Below are 21,232 nucleotides of genomic sequence, written 5' to 3'. Positions count from 1 at the left end.
CAATTAATTAACATATAGTGCATTACTAGTTTCAGAGGTAGAGTTCAGTGATTCATCAGTTTTACATAACACCCAGTGCTCATTACATCATGTGGGCTCCTTAATGCTCATCATCCTGTTATCCCATCCCTCATGTCCCTCCCCTCCAGCAGTCCTCAGTTTGTTTCCTATGGTTTAGAGTCTCTTATGGTTTGTCTCTCTGATTATGTCTTGTTTTATTTTTCTCTCCCTTCCACTATGCTCCTCTGTTTTGTTTCTTAAATTCCACATATGAATGAAATCATTTGATAATTATCTCTTTCTTATTGACTTACTTTGCTTAGCATAATACCTTCTAATTTCATCCATGTCATTTGCAAAAGGTAAGACTTCGTTTTTGATGGCTGAGTAATATTCCATTGATTATATACATACCACATCTTTAAACATTTATCTGTTGATGGACAATGGGGCTCTTTCCATAGTTTGGCTATTGTGGATATTTCTGCTATAAACATTGGGATGCAGGTGCCCCTTTGTATCACTACATTTGTATCTTTGAGGTATATACCTAGTAGTGCAATTGCTAGATAATAGGGTAGCTCTATTTTTAACTTTTTGAGGAACATCCATACTGTTTTCCAGAGTGGCTGTACCAGCTTGCATTCCTACCAACAGTGTAAGAAGGTTCCCCTTTCTCTGCATCCTCACCAGCATTTGTTGTTTCCCGACTTGTTAATTTTAGCCATTCTGACTAGTGTGAGGTGGTATCTCATTGTGGTTTTGATTTGTTTCCCTGATGCTGAGTGATAGTGAGCATTTTTTCATGTGTCTGTTGGCTATTTGTATGTCTTCTTTGAAGAAATGTCTATTCATACCTTCTGCTCATTTTTGACTGGATTATTTGTTCTCTGGGTGTTGAGTTTGAAAAGTTCTTTATAGATTTTTGTATACTGACCCTTTATCTGATAAAACATTTGCAAAAATCTTCTCCCATTCTATAGGTTGTCTTTTGGTTTTGCTGACTATTTCCTTTGCTGTGCAAAAGCTTTTTATTTTGATGAAGTCCCAATAGCTCATTTTTGTCTTTGTTTCCCTTGCCTTTGGAGATGTGTCTAGCCAGAAGTTGCAGCAGCCAAGGTCAAAGAGGTTGCTGTCTGTGTTCTCTTCTGGGATTTTGATGGATTCCTGTCTCACCTTTAGGTTGTTTATTTTGAGTTTATTTTTGCGTATGGAAGAAAAGGTTCCAGTTCCATTCTTCTGCATGTGGCTGTCCCATATTCCCAACACCATTTGTTGAAGAGACTGTCTTTTTTCCACTGGATATTCTTCCTTGCTTTGTTGAAGATTAGTTACCGTAGAGTTGAGGATTTATTTTGGGTTCTCTATTCTGTTCCACTTATCTATGTGTCTGTTTTTGTGTCAGTTACCATACTGTCTTGGCAAGTATGGCTTTGTAATATAGCTTGAAGTCCACAGTTGTGATGCCACCATCTTTGGTTTTCTTTTTCAACTTTCCTTTGGCTATTCAGGGTCTCTTCTGGTTCCATACAAATTTTAGGACTATTTGTTCCAGCTCTGAATTAAATGTTAATGGTATTTTGATAGGGAAATAATCTTTTCTTCTTTTTGTGTTCTTATTGATGTCATAGTAAAGAAATATTCTGCCTTTAAGTGAAAAATATTAATCTTCAGCTACCTGCTTTTGAACTAATGGAGCTATATACTTGAATACTGCAGAAAATAGAACTATATCTTAAAATAATTTTATACAAAATTAAAATATGAGAAAATTGGCTATGGGAATCCTATTTTCGTGTATTTGAAAATCTTTACCTACATGGTATTTCAATAACATACTTTAAGCTTTCAGTCACAAAAATGAAAAAACTGAAATTTTTTCAAACATCTCTAACTATTTGACTCAATTCTAATACTACAGCACTCCTTTTGTTATTCATGCATGCATTTATTTATTTATTCACTTACTTATTTAGTCTCCATGTCCAGTGTGGAGCCCAATGTGGGGATCGAACTCATGACCCTGAGATCAAGACCTGAGCTGAGATCGAGTTGGCTGCTTAATAACTGAGCCACCCAGTCACCCCATCCATGCTTTTATTTGAAAAATCACAAGAGGTGCCTCACTGGCTCAGTTGGTGGAATGTGGGACTCTTGATCCTAGATCAGAAGTTTGAGCCACACAGTGGGTGTAGTGATGACTTAAAATCAGATCCTTTTTTTTTTTTTTTTTTTTTTTATTCATGAGAGACACAGAGACACAGGCAGAGGGAGAAGCAAGCTCCATGCAGGGAGCCTGACGTGGGACTGAATCCTGGGACCCCAGGATCATGCCCTGAGCCGAAGGCAGGCACTAAACTGCTGAGCCACCCAGGGATCCCCAAAATCAGATCTTTAAAAAATTATGCAAGTAAAACATGCCTTTTGCAAAAAGTAAAAAATAAATATACATGGAAATATATAATTTAAAAAGTGATAATCCAACTCGACTCCGTGAGAAGTAATTCCACTATTAACAACTTGTTTGTGGCCTTCCAGATTTTCCTACACATATATACATATACATGTTCGGGTTTTCTGTTTTATTTATTTTCTTTTTTAATTTAATTGGGATATTACACATATTGATCTGCAAGTTACTTTTTTTTTTTTTTTTTTTTTTTGCCTAATACACTGTAAGCATCCTTCCATGTCTGCACTTGGGGATCGAACTCATTATTCCTAATGACTACATAACAATAACCTCATATTGAGGACTTACTCCATACCAGCACTGTACTAACATAGGTTATCCCTCCCGCAACCCTGTCAGGTGGGTGATACAAATTCTTTTATTTTACAGAACCAATGATAAATGCACAGAGAAAATAAGTTATTTATCCAAAGTCACACAGCTAATAAAAGGCAATGTTAGGTCCCAAATCTAGCTATTTTTATTCCAGAATGCCTATGTGTACTCTTAACCATTACACTATATTCCCATTGAGTGCCCAGATTAACTGGTTCCCTACTGATGAACATTCCCGCTCTCTAGTTTACATTGCTTGCTTGCTTTTTTCCCTCCTGTGTGGTGTTATTGTTGCTATTTGATTGTTTTTACATCTGGAATGTTGGATAAGGGGTTAATTATTTTTTTCCAAACAGGAAACTTTACTAATACCAATTATTGAATGTTCCATTACCCCCACTAAAATGAAAATCTATTTTTATCATGCTATATATACCTAGCTCTCTATTCTATTCTGAATGAGCACAATGAAGTTTGTGTTTGAGTACAATATAGTTTTAATAACTGTAGCTTTACAGTATTAGAAGCAAGGCACACATCAACAGATCCAAACCTTCCTCCCATTCTCAAGGTCCCAACCCTGACCCCTCAGTCTTCCTTCTACTTTGTGACATTCCCTCAAACCCCTCAATATTACACAAGTTTCAACACCTTGCAACTTCCCTATATTTCTATCCATACTTTCTTCTGGTCTCAAGAAGATAGTTCTTCTCTCCCTGTTCCAAAGTTAACTTTTCCACTTGAGTTCCTATCCCTAACAGCCACTCTCTTTCTCAATGTTTCTATTCCTCTTTCCATTGTTTTTTTTGCTTGCCTTGCGCTGCAAGCATATTCTGGTCTTCCCGACTTAAAAAATACAAAAAGAGTTCGTGTGCCATGCCTTAAAACTGCCCATTGGACACCCATCTGTCATTCCTGTCTGCTCCCACCCACATCCAATGACTCCTCAAGCCTTTGCAGGGCTTTCCACCACTCTACTGAGACTCTTCCCTGGAATACCCGGCAGGCCAAGTGCATTCTCACACTTCATTCACCTTATGAATGCTCAGAAGACTTCCACTCATTTCTGAGGCTCTTTTTCCCTTGGCTTTCAAAATCCTCATGGTTCTGAGTCTCTTCCTACCTACCACTTGTTCCATGCTTTCACGCAGCCCACAAACATGGACAGGTCTCTAAGAGCTCAGGTCTCTCATTTTCTTTCATTCTTTCTCTCTCTCCCTCATAGAACCAAAGCAGAAGCTCTGATTTAGACAGAGCTGGATTTCATCCCAGTGCTGCCTTCTACCATTGTGTGACTGAGGACAAGTTATTTAACTTTTGGGGGCTTTGGTTTAACTATAAAATGTATAGTAACACCTCTTTCAAAGGACTGTTGTTAGGCCCAGGGGGGCAATTAACACACATCAGCTTCTCTTTTCCCATGCTCCCAAACATTTTCCCCTGATCTTTCTTTGGAGTTTCAGTCCAATCTTTAACCACCTACCATATCTTTTCACCTAGATACCCCACCTTTGCTTCAAATTCAGTGAATAACCCTTTTTTTCTGGGAGAAGGACAAATAAAGAGCATCTTATCTTAAGAACTGTCACAGAACTCCTCTTATCAAAGGCACAATCTTTTTTTGGAATATACCTTAATGAGTTACTTAGGATGGAAAGCAACACATCAAGGGCATAGGCACATTTGTTACTTGTTGATACAACTCCACCTGCTTTGTAATTTTTCTTCTCAAAGGGAAGAGTAAGGAGAAGTAAAAGGAAAGAAACAGCATGGAGAAAGGCTCCAGTCGGTAAATTTAAGAGCCAGTGAAACTCCTAGCTGAAGTACTGTTTAGGGTGATGATCTTCACTATTCCTACAGAATTTCTGCAATGTAAACTCAACTTCATCAACCTCCACAAATCTTTAGTAGAATTTACATTTTGAATACTTTACGTGAATGGAATTTTTTGGAGAAACTGAAGAATGGACTGAAGTCACATTTATTGGGGGGCAGAGACAACAAGCTGGAGCTCATGAGCCAACATGGTTGTCCCACTGCTCATGTGGGAATTCACAGAAATCTTGGAAGGGGCATTAGAAGTCTATACTCTATGATTTGGGACAGTGGGTAAGTATCTAATTTACCTAGATCTTAAGGAACAGTAAAACCCCAGCTGACATTTGGGATTCACTTATAAGCAGTTTCTGCCCCAGATTCCCAATTTCTGTCAATGGTGCTTACTTCTCTGGTCACCCAGGTTAAAAATGTCAGCCATCAAAATCACAAAAACATTGAATGTGTGCTTTGTGCAAAGCATCCTTGTCAAGACCTCAGCCCTTTCATAGTTTGATGACAGTGGATTATCAGATTATAGTTCCCTAGCAAATCTCTATGCTTCTAGTTTTCTCCCTACAACCTATACCTCTAAGAGATAAATCTTCTTTAGCACACCATCTGGTTCCTCTCTCTTTTGGCTCCTACCTCCCTCCCAAATCTTGGGGTTGGGAGTTCAAGCCCCATGTTGAGTGCAGAGATTACATAAAAATTAAAGTATTTAAAAATTAAAATAAAAACTTAAAAAGAAAAAATTTAAAAAGCACACCAGTAATCTCCAAGGCCACTACAAATGCTATTCCCCACTTTGCACTATTTGGGAGTCCTTCGATGTGTGATGTGTTCAGAGGAGCCATTGCTCCCAAGAACTCTACACTTTTTGATCAAGGTCTTCTCTGTATTTTATTCAATTGGCATAAACCCCTCTGTACTGTTATTTTTAACAGCTTTATTGAGGTGTTATTCATCTATCGTACAATTCAGTGACTTTGGTAACCATCACCACAATCCAGCTGAAAACACTTCCACAAACCCAAAATGTTCCTTTGTGCCCATTTACAACTAATTCCTACTCCCTTCCCTACCTGTAGGCAAACACTGCTGTTTTCTATCTCTATAAATTTGCCTTTTCTAGCCATTTCATATACTGGGACTCATAATACAGCCTTACACCCAGTCTCTTGCACTTAACACAATGTTTTTGAGGTTAATCCGTGTAGTGCAGCATGTATCACTAGTTCATTCCTTTAAATTGCTGAACAGCATTTTATGGTATGATTACATCTCATTTCATTAATCCATTTACCTGTTGATGAACATCTGGGTTATTTCTCATTTTTGGCTATTATGAACTATGCTGCTATGGACATCTGCATACATGTCTGTGTGTAAATCTTCTGGATAGATTCATGGCAGTGAATTGCTAGATCATAGAGTAAATCTATGTTTACCTTTTTAAGACTCTCCCAAACTCTTTTAAAGTGGCTGCTACCATTTTACATTCCCATGGGCAATGCACAAGGATTCCAATTTCTCTACATTCTCACCAACACTTGACATTGTCTTCTTTTATTGTAGCTATCCTAGTGATTATGAATTCCTATCTCATTGTGGTTTTAATTGTATTTCCCTAACAACTACTGGTGTTGAGCATCTTTCCATGGGTTTGTTAGCCATTTCTGTATCTTCTTTAGTGATATCTTTATTTAACTCTTTTATCCATTTTTATTTATTTTTTAAGTAGGGTCCATGCCCAGTGTGGAGCCCAATATGGGGCTTGAACTCATGACTGAGATCAAGACCTGAGCTGAGATTAAGAGTCTGACACTTAACCAACTGAGCCATGCATGTGGCCCTCTTCTGTCCAGTTTTTAATTGGGTTGCCACGTTGATACTGAGTTGTTCAAATTCTTGGTATATTCTTGATGCAAAGTCTTTATCCGTGTATTTTGCAAATATTTTCATTCAAAAGGTGGCCTGTTTTTTCGTCTTCTTGACTTTTGAAGCAGAAACATTCTTAATCTTGAAGAAATCCAATTCATCAGTTTTTTCTCTTCTGGATTGTGCTTTTGATACTCTATCAAGGAACTCTTTGCCTAATCTGAATCAAATAAATATTTTTTCCTATGTCTTCTTTTAGGGGTTTTACAGTTTTCATTCTAACATTTAGGTCCATTTTTAAAAACAGCTTTATTGAGATATAATTCACACAACACATAATTCACCTATTTAAAGTGTACTATTGGGATCCCTGGGTGGTGCAGCGGTTTGGCGTCTGCCTTTGGCCCAGGGCACGATCCTGGAGACTCGGGATCAAATCCCACATCGGGCTCCCGGTGCATGGAGCCTGCTTCTCCCTCTGCCTATGTCTCTGCCTCTCTCTCTCTCTCTCTCTATGATTATCATAAAATAAAAAAAAAATAAAGTGTACTATCCAATGGTTTTTTAGTATATTCACAGTTATGCAACTATTCAGCACTAATTTTAGGACATTTTCATTATCCCCAAAAGAAACCCATTTTCAGTCACTCATTTTCCCCTCCCCCAGTCACTCACATTTGCTAATCTTCTTTGTCTCAATGGATTTGCCTCACAGATATTTGAGATTATACAAGGTGTAGCATTTTGCATCTGGCTTCTTCCACTTAACATTAATGTATCCAAAGTTCATCCATGGTGAAGCAAATACCAATACTTCATTGCCAAATTACTTGTTATTGCCAAATAATTGCCATTACTTGTTATTGCCAAATAACGTTCCATTGTATAGACTTATCACATTTTATCAGCTGTTCCACTTGCCAGTTGATAGACATTTGGGTTATTTCCACCTTTTAGCTATTATGAAAAATGCTGCTACTGTGAACATTCATGCACGTGTTTTGGTGTGGATTTATTTTTTTCCTCATTTTTCTTGGGCGTATATATACCTAGAAGTGGAATTATTGAGTCATTTAAGGAACTGCCAAATGTTTTCCAAAGCAAGTGCACTGTTTTACATTTCTACCAGCAGGGTACCAGAGTTTCAATTTCTTTATATCCTCACTAGCACTTGTTATTAGTTGTTATATTGATTATAGCTATCCTAGTGGGTGTGAAGTGGTATCTAATTGTAGCTTTGATTTGCATTTCCCTAATGGCTAATGATGATGAGCATCTTTTCATGTGCTTATTGTCCATTTGTATACCTTTTCTGGAGAAAGGTCTATTCAAGACCATTGTTCCTTCTTTAGTTGGGTTGTCTTTTTCTTTTGGGGGGGGAGGGAGTGTCTTTTTCTTACCGAATTATACAAGTTCTGTATATATTCTATTTTTTTATTTTTTATTTTATTTTTTATAAAGATTTTATTTATTTATTCATAGAGACAGAGAGAGAGGCAGAGACACAGGCAGAGGGAGAAGAAGGCATCATACAGAGAGCCTGACGTGGGACCTGATCCAGGGTCTCCAGGATCACGCCCTGGACTGCAGGCGGCACTGAACCGCTGCGCCACCGGGGCTGCCCTATATTCTATTTTTTTAAAAAAAGATTTTATTTATTTATCCATGAGAGACACAGAAAGAGAGGCAGAGACATAGGCAGAGGGAGAAGCAGGCTTCCTGCAGGGAGTCTGATTTCAGACACCATCCTCAGACCTGGAATAATACCATGAGCCGAAGGCAGATGCTCAACCACTGAGCCACCCAGGCATCCCTCTTTATATATTCTTGATACAAATCCTTTATCATATATACAATTTGCAAATATTTTCTCCCCCTGTGACTGACTTGCGTTTTCATTCTGTGATCCATTCTGAGTTAATTTTTGGTGATGTGAAGAACTAAGTCTTTTTTGGTTTTTGCTTATCATTATCCAAATGTCCCAGCAGCATTTGTTGGAAAAAAACAAAAACAAAAAACTATCCTTTGCCTCTTGAAATGTCTTGGTACTTTTTTTTTTTTTTTTTAAAGACTTTATTTGACAGAGTGAGCACAAGTGGGGGGAGGGAAAGAGGGAGCAGAAGCTGACTCTGCTGAGCGCAGAGCCAGCTGTAGGGGCTAGGCTAGACACAGGGCTCAATCCCAGGACCCCAGGATCATGACCTGAGCCAAAGTTGGACACTCAGCTTACCGAGCCACCCAAGGCACCCCTTGTCTTGGTACTTTTGTCAAAATCAACTGACCATAAATGTTAAGGTTTTATTTCTGATTTGCAATTCTGTTCCATTGATCTATATACTTTTTTTTTTTAACCTATATAACTTTTGTTTGCCGATACCACACTGTGGTATTAAAAATTGATTAAAAATCAATAATTTTTAAAATTGGATAGTGAAAGTCCTCCAACTTTGTTCTTCCATTTCTTTTTTCTTTTTTCTTTTTTATTTATTTTTTTTTTAATTTTTATTTATTTATGATAGTCACAGAGAGAGAAAGAGAGAGAGGCAGAGACATAGGCAGAGGGAGAAGCAGGCTCCATGCACCGGGAGCCTGATGTGGGATTCGATCCCGGGTCTCCAGGATCGCGCCCTGGGCCAAAGGCAGGCGCCAAACCGCTGCGCCACCCAGGGATCCCTTTTTTCTTTTTTAATTAAGATTTTATTTCTAGGTACTCTCTACACCCAGTGAGTGATTCAAACTTACAACTCAGAGAACAGTCACATGCTCTACCAACTGAGCTAGCCAGGCCCCCGTTTTTCCTTTTCAAAATTGTTCTGGATATGCTAGATCCTTTGTATGTGCACATAAATATAAGAATCGGCTGGTCAATTTCTTAAAAAAAAAAAAAAGTCTGCTGGAATTTTGACTCAATTTTTAGATCACCTTGGAGAACGTTGGCATCTTGACAATACTGAGTTTTCCAACATGAGATGTTTAATTACTTAGATTGTTTTAAACCTCTTTAGGGGATCCCTGGGTGGCGCAGCGGTTTGGCGCCTGCCTTTGGCCCAGGGCGCGATCCTGGAGACCTGGGATCGAATCCCACGTCGGGGTCCTGGTGCATGGGGCCTGCTTCTCCCTCTGCCTGTGTCTCTGCCTCTCTCTCTCTCTCAATCTGTGACTATCATAAATAAATTAAAAAAAAAAAAAAAAAAAAGAGACCCGGGATCGAATCCCATGTCGGGCTCCCGGTGCATGGAGCCTGCTTCTCCCTCTGCCTATGTCTCTGCCTCTCTCTCTCTCTCTCTCTCTGTGTGACTATCATAAATAAATAAAAATTAAAAAAAAAAAAACCTCTTTAAAGCATCAATCTCAGCAACATTTTAGAATTTTCAGTGTACAAGTCTTACACTTATGTTAAATTTATTCCTTAGAATTTTATTCTTTTTGATGCTATTGGGAATGAAATGCTTTCTTTTTGTTTTTTTAAATGCTTTCCTAATTGCATTTTCAGATTATTGCTTGCATGTAAAATACAATCGATTTTTGTATGCTGATCTTGGAGGTACAACCTTCCTAACTCATTAAGTGTAGTAGTATTTTTGTGGAATCCTTGGTATTTTCTGCATACAGGATCATGTCATCTGTAAATAGACAGTTTCACTTCTTTCTTTATAATCTGGGTGCCTTAAAAATATCCTTTTTAACGTGTATGTGTGGGACTCCTGAGTGGCTCAGGGGTTGAGAATCTACTTTCAGCTCAGAGCGTGATCCTGGGATCAAGTCCCACATCAGGCTCCCTGTGAGGAGCCTGCTTCTCCCTTTGCCTGTGTCTCTGCCTCTTTCTGTGATTCTAGTGAATAAATAAAATCTTAAAAAACAAAAAACATGTGTGTTTATTTATTTTGCCATACTAGTTAGAATCTCCCATCAACCCGGAACGGCAAAAGCAGACATCCTTGCCTTGTTCCTGATCTTAGCAGGAAAGCATTCTGTATTTCACCATTAAGTATATTAGCCATGGGATTTTCATAGATTTATCAGGTTGAGGAAGTTCCCTTCTATTCCTAGTTTGCTGAGTGTTCTTCATCTTGAAAAGTCTAGATTTGTCACATGTTTGGTCTCCACTTATTGAAATGATCATATGGTTTTTGTCCTTTATTGTACTAAAATATTAACATTGATATTAAACATCGATATATAAAATATTAACATTGCTTTCAGATATTAAACCAACTGCATTCTCAGGATATACCCCACTTCGTTATGGTATAGTCTGTATTATTTATCTACATATGCCCGCATTCTACCTCTGACACTAGATGATAAGTCCTGAAATTCTGGAAGAAGTGCAAGTTTTAAATAATCATTTTTAAAGGCTGTAATTTTTAGATTTTAGAAAAATGTTTTCATAGCACAAGCACTCTTTCAGCAACTAAAACCTCAAGCTTAGCACCTACGTTGTAAGAATAATTAGTTAAAATAGGAAGCCACTATGATTGTTAAATTTTATGTGTCAACTTGGCTAGGTTATGGTGCCCACTTGTTTGTCCAAACATTAATCTAGATGTTGCTGTGAGGGTATTTGTAGATGTGATTAACATCTATAATTAGTTGACTTTAGGTAAAAGAGATTACCCTTGAGAATGTGGGTGGGCTTCATCTAATCAGCTGAAGACTACGAGAACAAAAACTGAGGTTCCCTAGAAAAGGAATTCTGTCTTAAGACTCTAACACAGAAATCCTGCCTGAGTTTCCAGCCTGCCAGCTTGCTCTACAGATTTCAAACTCAAGACTACAACTCCTCCTGTCTAAGTTTACAGCTTTCTGGCGGGCCCTAAATATTTTAGACTTGCCAGCCCCCACAATCATAGGAGCCAATTCCCTAAAATAAACCATTTTATTTTAAGGAATATACATATTTTTTTAATGTACATTTATTTCCTATTGATTGTTTTTTTTTTTAAGATTTTATTTATTTATTAAAGAGAGATACACAGAGAGAGACAGAGACAAAGGCAGAGGGAAAAGCAGTCTCCCTGTGTTGAGCCTGATGTGGGACTCGATCCCAGGAGCCCGGGATCATGACTTGAGCCAAAGGCAGACACTCAACCACTGAGCCACCCAGGTGCCCCCTATTGATTGTTTCTTAGAGCATCCTGATTCTGTCACCAAATAGCTTGTATTGTTAATACAAATAGCTTGTACTGTTAATACTCCCTTCTATGACCTCTATCTTAAATTACAAAGTTGATTTGAAGACTATCCTGCTACTTGGCAAAGGAATCAATCACTGAGCACAAGGATCAAAATCTATATGCTGGTGCATAGCAGGTGCTCAATAAAGTACATTAATGGTAATAAAGAGAGGCTAAAGAACAAAAGAACATAACCACATCATATAAGGAAATCAAAGGCCCTAAATCTGAGGACAAAATCAAGAAGTCAAAGAAATCAATCTGCTAATAATGAAGTGAAGTACAAATAAAAATATTAGAGGTTTCAAGAGGTGGGTGCCTGGTGGCTCAGTCTGTTAAGCGTCTGCCTTTGCTCAGGTCATGATCCCGGGGTCTTAGGATGGTGCCCCACATGGGGCTCCCTGCGCAGCTGGAAGTCTCCCTCTGCCCTTCCTCCTGCTCATGCTCTCACTCACTCTCTCTCAAATTAAGAAATAAAATCTTTTTTAAAAAGAAAAAGAGGAGGGATCCCTGGGTGGCGCAGCGGTTTGGCGCCTGCCTTTGGCCCAGGGCGCGATCCTGGAGACCCGGGATCGAATCCCACATCAGGCTCCCGGTGCATGGAGCCTGCTTCTCCCTCTGCCTGTGTCTCTGCCTCCCTCTCTCTCTCTGTGTGACTATCATAAATAAATAAAAATTAAAAAAAAAAAAAAAGAAAGAAAAAGAGGAGAAGTACTACATTCTAAACATTTAAAAAATAATACTGGGACACCTGGGTGGCTCAGCGGTTTAGTGCTTGCCTTCAGCCCAGGGTGTGATCCTGGGGACCCGGGATTGACTCCCACATTGAGCTCCCTGCGTGGAGCCTACTTCTCCCTCTGCCTATGTCTCTGCCTCTGTGTGTGTGTGTATGTCTCTCATGAATAAATAAATAACATCTTTAAAAAATAAAAACAAAAAAATAATACTAGCATTCGAGGGGCCCTTAGGTGGCTCAGCCCATTAAATGACCAACTCTTGATCTCAGCTCTGGTCATGACCTCAGGGTCATGAGATTGAGCTCACATCAGACTCTGTGCTGGGCATGGAGCTTGCTTAAGATTCTCTCCCTCTCCCTATGCCCCTCCCCTCTACTCCTGAGCACATGTGCACATGCGTATGTGCGTGCGTCTGTACTCTCTCTCAAAAGAAAAAGAACACTAGCATTTGAACTCTTGATCTTGATGACTTCATCATTAAATGGAGCAACATTTAGGTTTTTTGTGGTATTAAATATATTTACTATGAGTTTCAGGAATTTACTTAATTTTAAAGTATCAATCAAATTGTGCCAGAACCAAACAATTCTTTATTCTGTAGTAAGTTCCAGATTCTTAAGTCCTTGGTTTCAAAACTAATATTGATGTTCCTAAAAGCTAAGAGAGACTTTCATAACTATTTGGTGGACAAAGACATTACCCGTGCTTTAAATACTGCTCTTGCCATTGGACAGACTCACGTGATAACATATATGTACTCCAATTGAACAAAAATTTGGAGAATAACAATGTTAGCTGCTCAGGACTCTACCATTCTGAATTTTTATAATAGGTTTAGCTCTTAGCAACCTGAGCAAAATGAATAATTCTTGTTATTTAATTTATTCAGATACACAGAAAGAAATAAACTAGATTCATTAAGTGCTGAAATGTAATTAATTAAATTGTCTTTACAGTATGCCCATTTCTTGCTGGATAGAGAGAGCAGACCTGATGACTTTTATCAATGTGGATACCCCTTTCAAAAGATGAGCAGGTGTGCATAAAAACCATGTTAGCAAAGCCATTCCTTTGCTAAACAAATGCTCATGGGCTTTTAAAGAAGTGAAGACCTTAGAGAAGAATTTAAAGGCAAGCATAGCTCCTAAGTTAAAAATTACAAAGGTACAACCAAATACAGAATAGTGCTATAAATAGCTTTCTATGTTAATGCAGAAATACTATATAGAAATGAGCTCCCAGCATGCCTTGCTATTTAAATGATTAATAGTTATATATTAACACACTAAATATCACCTAAGAACTACGTGTAACATTAATCATTGCTGCAAGAGTATAAAAATTGGAAAAAAAAAAAAAACACCTGCCAAATGTTCATCAATAGAAAACTATGTTAAAACAGGGTACTGGCATACAAAAGAGTATTATATAGCTGTTAAAAAAAAAAAGACAAAGATACTCTCTAATATGGAAATAATATAAGAAGAGCTCTAATATCTCTAAAAGTGGGAGTGAGGGGATGCCTGGCTGTCTCAGTCAGTAGAGCATGTGTCCTGATCTCGGGGTTGTGAGTTCAAGCCCCATACTGAGTGTAGAGATTACTTAAAAAATATAAAATCTCTTTTTAAAAGCGGGGGGAAAGTGCAGAACAGTCTAAATAGCATGTATGCTTGTATTTGCACAACAAACTCTGAAGAATACCAAAGAAACCAAAAGTAGTTATAGAGGAATGGGAGGTGTATGGGGAGAAACTGGGTGGATGAACTGTGCAGTGGAAACAGGATTTTCACTGTATGACTTTTCATTCTATTAAACTTTGAAACATAGGGGCACATGGGTGGCTCAGTCAGTTAAGCATCTCTCTTGATTTTGGCTCAGGGCATGATCTCGAGGTCGTGAGATCGAGTCCAACCTCTCCCACTGCCCTCAGCAGTGTGGGGAAGGGAGGTCTGCTGGAGATTCTTTCTCTCCTTCTCCCTTTGTCTCACCCCACCCCACCCCAGCCCCACTCTCTCTCTAAATAAATAAAATCTTTTAAATTAAAAAAAAAAGAAATACTTTGAATCATGTAACTTATATTACTTACTCAAAAAATAATTTTTAAATAAATAATATTTTAAAGAAGTCCCCAATGCAAGGCTTGAACTCACGACTCCAAGATTAAGACCTGAGCTGAGATCGAGAGTTGGAGGATTAATGGACTGAGCTACTCAGGCGTTCCCCAAAAATAATCATAAAAAATTTAGGCTATTTTATTTCTACCCATCTCTAAAAAAAGAAACCTAAGTTTCAACATGAAATCAGCTGTTCTCAATAATTTCTAAATGTTTCCAGTTCAACGAGCATACAAAACTAAGGGGTTCCTCTAAAAATATAAAATAAGGAAAGCAATTCTGCTGGGCGCTGTGACCATCGCTGCAGGGATAGATGGCAGAGTTGTTTTTGGAAACTATTCCACAGGAAGCAGAGCCTGAGACTTTCCAGAGAGCCAGAGGTCCACAGCTTAGCCAGTCACCTGAAGAAAGTGGACTCTGTCATTTGCTTTGTTCTATCAGTATTGAAGGTAAGAAAAGTTCTCAAAATCAACCTGGTCTGACTCCCCAACAAGGACAGGCCTTTGAGTTTTGTCTCAGTCCTGATGCAGAACAGCCTCCTTTCCACAAATCACAAGTCCAAATCCTTGTGAAAGGCAGAGGCTGGTGGCTTAGCAAGAACAGCACTAACTGGGTGGGCGACCTTGGTCATGCTAATTTATTTCTCTGGACTTCCATTTTCTTACTGGTGAAATGAGTGGGTCTTGGGCCAAATTCCCAAAGGTTCCTTTCAGGGCTATGATACCATCATCCCACACAATTTAAACATCAGCTGAAGGGTAGGAGATGCTTCCAGACTATAGCATACAAGTTCATGGAAATTCTCAAGTACACAAAGGTTTGCTGACTGGGACCTGAATGTTCTGATTCTTTTTTTTTTTTTTTTTTTTAAGATTTTATTTATTTGAGAGAGAGAGGGAGAAAACCAGCAGAGGAGAGGGGCTGAGGAAGAGGGAGAAGCAGACTTCCCACCAAGAACAGAGTAAAATCATGACCTGAGCTGAAGGCAGACTCCCAACCGACTGAGCTACCCAGGGGGGCCCCTCATACTTTTTTTGTGTTTTATCTTCAGCATAAGTAATGTGATCCCCCTGCTATAAATATTCCTCACATACATAACTTCCAATTAGAAGTTATTTACAACTAGTTAACACTTTTAAAACATGGATGGAGTGGAGAGAATTATTTCGGACTGTCAACCACTGAGAGTGTTGGTTAAGAAAAGTTTTAATTTGGGCCCATTATCCTTTTATGATCATCATCCAAGATTCATACTTGTATCAATATCCTTTAGGGAGCAGCCTTCTAGAGATTTACCTATGCTAATTCCCACACGTGAAGGGAGGGTGAATCCTCTTCTGAGACTGCAAACTGCTGAAATCTCCAAGCTCAGCAAAACATGCTCTATATTCTAATCAATAAAAGCTAAGTGATTTCAGCAAAAGAAAAAAAAAAAAAAACACTCCCAAATACTTGTGCATATTTTTGTCTATTAAAAAGCAAAGTGCATGCTTCCTTTGGCATTGGTTTCATACAGTCATAATTAGAGTTTTATTAAAACACTAAAGACCCGCAGCTTTATCTTAGACTGTTTTAAAACAGCTCTTAATCATATTCATCTAGGCAAGGATTCATTCTTTGGCACAAAGGCAGCGAGAAACACAGCTCTCAGCTCTCGGCAGACTCTCTGCAGGGTGCAGGTTCATTGTCTGGTCCCTGCTTCCACCTGGCACAAACCGGACACACTGCTGGGAAACCAGCTCATCTCATTAGCATGTCTTTATTCTAAGGCTCCAATTCTGACACCTCTCCAAGATCACCAAAATCCTCATCGGGTCCTAGGCCAAAGAGAAGATGGGAGCCACCGGTGCCCAGAAGTCTTGGGGGGTGGGGGGTGGGGGAAGCAATGAAAAATAAAGAGCAGAGAGTTAGGTCATGCACCCGCAGTTCAGAATTGGCTGGCGCTCAATCCACTTGCGATCCTCTATCCTTCGCTGTCAAAAATCCCTCCTCCGCCTCCGACGCTTATGCCACAACCCGGAGGCTGGAGACGCTTACCTTTTTTAAGGATTCTGAAAACAAACGTTAACACTTCCATACATTTTAAATACCTGTGCCCCGTCCCCGAGCTATCCCCATTCCAAAAACCAGGTCTGCCGTTACTCCGGCAAAGGCGCAGCCGGGCTGACTGGGATACTCGGATTCCCAAACATTTGTCTTACACACTTCTTGGGCTGCCGACAGCCTCTTGCACCGCGCCAGCCCTGCAAGCGCATCCCGGGCCTCCATCCTCCGGCAGGCGCGGGCCCTTCGCCCTGAGCAGCCGACTTGCAGCCCGCGCCCGTGTCTCCGTCTCCAGAGGCCTGGGTGCGCGGACCCCGCCGGCCGCCCGGCACCGGCGCGGGGGCCGAGGCCAGGCCCACGTCTGCGCGCCCCCGGCTCCCGAGGGAAGGGGCGCACCGGGCGCAGGGGAGGGGCCCCGCCGGCGCCGCGGGCACCCCGCCCCCCGGGAGCCGCAGCCCCCGCCCCCCGCCCCCGCCCCCCGCCCGCGGCCCCCAGACCCGTCCCGCTCCCGGCCCGGGGCGCGCCCGGCCCGCCGGCCCTCACCGGACTTGGGCGGGTAGCGGTACACGGAATTGGACGGGATGTCCACCTCCTCCACGCCCGCGTGCTGCCGGCTGGTCAGGGCCCCCATGGCGCTGCGCCCGCGCCGCCCTCGCGCCTCACCGCGGCCGCTCGCCCCGCGCGCGGAGCGGGGGTCGGCTGCCCGCCGCGGCCGGCTCGGCCTCGGCGCTGCGGCTCTGGCGGCGGGGAGCCCCCGGCGCGCCGCGCACCATCCTCCGCCGGGCCCCGCGGCGGCGCCTCTGCGAGGGGGCAGCGGGTCGGGCCGGGGGCGCCGCCGCCGCCGCAGGCCGCGTGATGTCAGCGACCGCTCGCGCGCGGGGCCCGCGGAGGCGGCGGCCAATGGCGGGGCGGGGCGGGGCGGGGCGGCGGCGGCGCGCCAGCCAATGGGCGGCGGGATGCGGCGCGAGCCGCGGGGGTCCCCGAGCTGGGAGCCGGCCGCGGGCGGGGGCCGGGCTCCTGCGGACCCCAGGGCGCCCCGGTCCCAGACCCCCGAAGGCGGTGCGCGGCCGCCCGGCGGGGGGACGGCTGCTCCAGCCGCGCCCCTGGCCTCAGAGAGCGGGCAGGCGGGAGCTCGCAGAGGGGTCCCCCGGGTCCCCCCAGTGCATCCCGAGCCGAGAGACGGCTGCGTGGAGGCAGCATCTCTCCGCCCCGGAGCGCTCCGCTGATCCCACCTCCCAGGGGTCGCGGAGGTTACTCAATGCCGGTGACCCGCTAGGAAGATGACACCATCCCTCCCACGTAGCTCCGAGCTCTATCACATGCACGCCGTGGATGGGTCCCTGAGGCGGCTCCCGCAGCCCTGAGGTTTGGAGAGCATCAGCCCAAGATAAAGATCAAGACGTCCAACCTCTGATTGCATCTTTTGGAAACTTTGGAGGCCTGCGTGCGAAAAGTCAGCGCAGGGAAAGGCGCACGGGGCCTGGCCGAGCAAGAGAGGGCTCCTCGATGAAAACACACAAGACAGTGGGAGGCTCGGACAGGCGGAAGGCAGCACTCTAAAAGCTTAATTATAGACATCTGTATTTTAAGCCTTTTATTTTATTTGTGGGTCTGGTGGTTCCCCCCCCCGAGAGGGTGGACTGATCAGCAGAAATTTCAACTGCTAGAACATGACTTCAACAACTTTTCACAATCTTTAAAGTACAGTTTCTGGAGTGTCCAGTTCCCTTGATTAGGCTCTCAAAGCCTTTTTTTTTTTTTTTCAATAGAATCTAGCTCTTTCCTGATTATATTTTTGCGGTTTTCATTGCCCTCTTTTCAGCACTAGCCAACAGACATGGTGCTAAGGGTCCACACGTAGGCCCAGTTGCCTTGGTTTTCTCCAGAGTCCCGAGCATGGGACACCTGGGTGGCTCAGTGGTTGAGCATCTGCCTTTGGCTCCAGGCGTGATCCCCAAGTCCCGGGATCAAGTCCCACATCGGGCTCCCTGCATGGAGCCTGTTTCTCCCTCTGCCTATGTTTCTGCCTCTCTCTCTTTCTCTGCCTCTCATGAATAAATAAATAAAATCTTAAAAAAAAAAAAAAAAAAAAAAGTCCAGAGCATGGCAGGAACACATTTCCATTGTTTATATTGACTGATGGCTATGAGGAGGGCTTGAGTTACAAGGCAAGTCCCTGGCCCACACAAGCTGGTGGGCAGCCTTCTCTCCAGCACAGAGCTCCCTGACAGAGTTCAGAGCCCTACCTCCAACCCCTGGCAGTAACCACTAGAAAGCATCCAGACATAGCTCTGGGACAGAACTCATGTCCTTCTCGTTACTCCTTTCCCCAGATGCAGGTCCTACCTTATAGTACCGATAAAGTAAAATATGAGTCGTAAAGAATCTAGAACCACCTCAAGATAGAAGGCCTTCAGCACATTGCAGAGTAAAATGTAGGCTTATAATCTTGGGCTCCACTCAGAAACTTTTGTTCTTCCTGCCCTCAACATCCCGCACCATCCTCCTATGGGCTTCTCCATATTTGAGGGTTTCGGTCAGAGCCAGCCGGGCATGGGGCTCAATAGGGCAGCTCAGTTCTGTCACTTGCAAGCATCTGTTCTGGTCCCAGCTCAGCCTGCTCTGAGTCTGGGAAACAGGTTCCTTCCTCATCCTAGATAACACTGTCCAAGCCTATAACTTGGTTCCTCCTCCCACGAATGAGTCAGGAATCCAAAGCTTAGACTAGTAAAGAAAAACAAGAGATAGTGGATCCCTGGGTGGCTCAGCCGTTTGGCACCTGCCTTTGGCCCAGGGCATGATCCTGGGGTCCTGGGATTGAGTCCCGCATTGGGCTCCTTGCTTGGAGCCTGCTTCTCCCTCTGCCGATGTCTCTGCCTCTCTCTTATGAATGAATAAATAAATCTTAAAAAAAAAAAGAAAAGAAAAGAAAAACAAGGGATAGCACAATAATATTAGTGGACGTTTATTGAACACTCTCTGTGCCCAGCGCTGTTTTGAATGCTTTACATACTAAAGCATTCATCTTTCAAAGCCACCCTATGAACTACGTGCTATTAACACCCCCATTTCACAATTGAAGAAACTGACACAGAGAAAAAGCACTGACTTTGAGTTGGAATAATCAAGACCCCAGTTAGGTAACTTTGGACTAAGCTCTTACCAATTTTCAGTCTCCTCATCTGTAAAATAACCTGGCCCCGGAACCCCTGGCTGGCTCAGTCCATAAAGCATATGACTCTTGATCTCGGGGTTGTGAATTCAAGCCCCATGTTTGGTATAGAGATGACTTAAAGATAAATTCTCAGAGGCGTCTGGGTGGCTCAGTCAGTTAAGCATCTGCCTTTGGCTCAGGTCATTATGTCAGGGTCCTGGGATCAAGCCCCACATTGCATCAGGTTCCCTCCTCAGCCGGGAGCCTACTTCTCTCTCTCAATCTGCCTGCTGCTCTACTTATGTTCTCTCTCTCACTGTCAAATAAATAAATAAATAAATAAATAAATAAATAAATAAATAAATAATATCTTTTAAAAAATAAAGATAAATTCTTTTTTAAAAAGATATTATTTAAAAAAAAAAGATATTATTTATTTATTCATGAGAGACACACAGAGAGAGGCAGAGACATAGGCAGAGGAAGAAGCAGGCTCCCTGTGGGGAACCCAAGGCGGGATTTGATCCCAGGACCCTGGGATCATGCCTTGAGGCAAAGAGAGACATTTCAACCACTGAGCCACAAAAGTGCCCAAAGATAAATTCTTAATAAAATAAAATAAAGTAAAATAACCTAACCCTCACTGGCTGTTTGTAAAGAAACAATAAGTCAATCAATGTTCAGTTAAAAAGAAATAGTAGGATAAATTAAATAAATAAATAAATAGAATAAATAAAAGCAATAGGGTTGCCTGGTTGGCTTCGTCGGTAGAGCTTGTGACTCTCGATCTCAGGGTTGTGAGTTAAAGCCTCACACTGGGTGTGGAATCTACTCAAAAAAAGTCTTTGGGGATCCCTGGGTGGCGCAGCGGTTTGGCGCCTGCCTTTGGCCCAGGGCGCGATCCTGGAGACCCGAGATCGAATCCCACGTTGGGCTCCCGGTGCATGGAGCCTGCTTCTCCCTCTGCCTGTGTCTCTGCCCCTCTCTCTCTCTCTCTGTGTAACTATCATAAATAAATAAATATTTAAAAAAAATATTAAAAAAAAAGTCTTTGTAATTAATTTTAGAAATAAATAAGAAGTGATAACCAGCCCTCTAGGCTCCCGAGACAGAAGAGAAAGGGATACGGGATAGTTCAGAGAAAATTGTAGCTTAAAGAGACTCCCTGGGAATTGAGTTCAAGTCTCACCTTCTACAATGTAATCACATTGTGTTGTCGTTTGGGAAAAGAGAGCTTCAGCCAGTGCCCAGGGCGGAGTTGAGATATGCAACCCAGCCTTTCAGCAGCCACCTCTGCGGGGCTAGTCCCGCATTCCTCTCTGGTCCTTCCGTGGCGCCACTTGGCTTGCTTGCCAGGGATCTGGGCCAGGGAGAAGGCCTGAGGGAGAAGACGGCGCAGACAAAGGAAAAATCCAGAAGTGATTGCCATCAAGAGAGCCATAAAAATGCTTTTAACTTGAATAAATGGTCTGGTGAGGGGTGGCACCACGTGCGTGGGGATGTTACATGCAAATACCAGGCAT

The 21,232-nt window shown here is 42.3% G+C and overlaps 1 protein-coding gene across 4 annotated transcripts in view; it reads right to left on the bottom strand.

Annotated features, from left to right (window-relative positions):
* RNF157 (ring finger protein 157) overlaps nucleotides 1–17,228 on the bottom strand; it is a 79,593-nt gene extending 62,365 nt beyond the window's left edge. For all 4 annotated transcript variants that reach the window (XM_038546527.1, XM_038546528.1, XM_038546531.1 and 1 more), the window contains exon 1: nucleotides 17,099–17,228. In XM_038546527.1, the coding sequence (XP_038402455.1) occupies nucleotides 17,099–17,186 (88 nt within the window). In that variant the 5' untranslated portion in view covers nucleotides 17,187–17,228. The remainder of the gene's footprint in view (nucleotides 1–17,098) is intronic.
* Between the last annotated feature and the right edge of the window lie 4,004 nt (nucleotides 17,229–21,232).

The sequence above is a fragment of the Canis lupus genome, chromosome 9 (genome assembly GCF_011100685.1).
Source record: "Canis lupus familiaris isolate Mischka breed German Shepherd chromosome 9, alternate assembly UU_Cfam_GSD_1.0, whole genome shotgun sequence".
NCBI classification, from domain to species: domain Eukaryota; kingdom Metazoa; phylum Chordata; class Mammalia; order Carnivora; family Canidae; genus Canis; species Canis lupus.
Note: the sequence above shows the minus strand (reverse complement) of the source record. Positions and strands in the feature narration are given on the sequence as shown.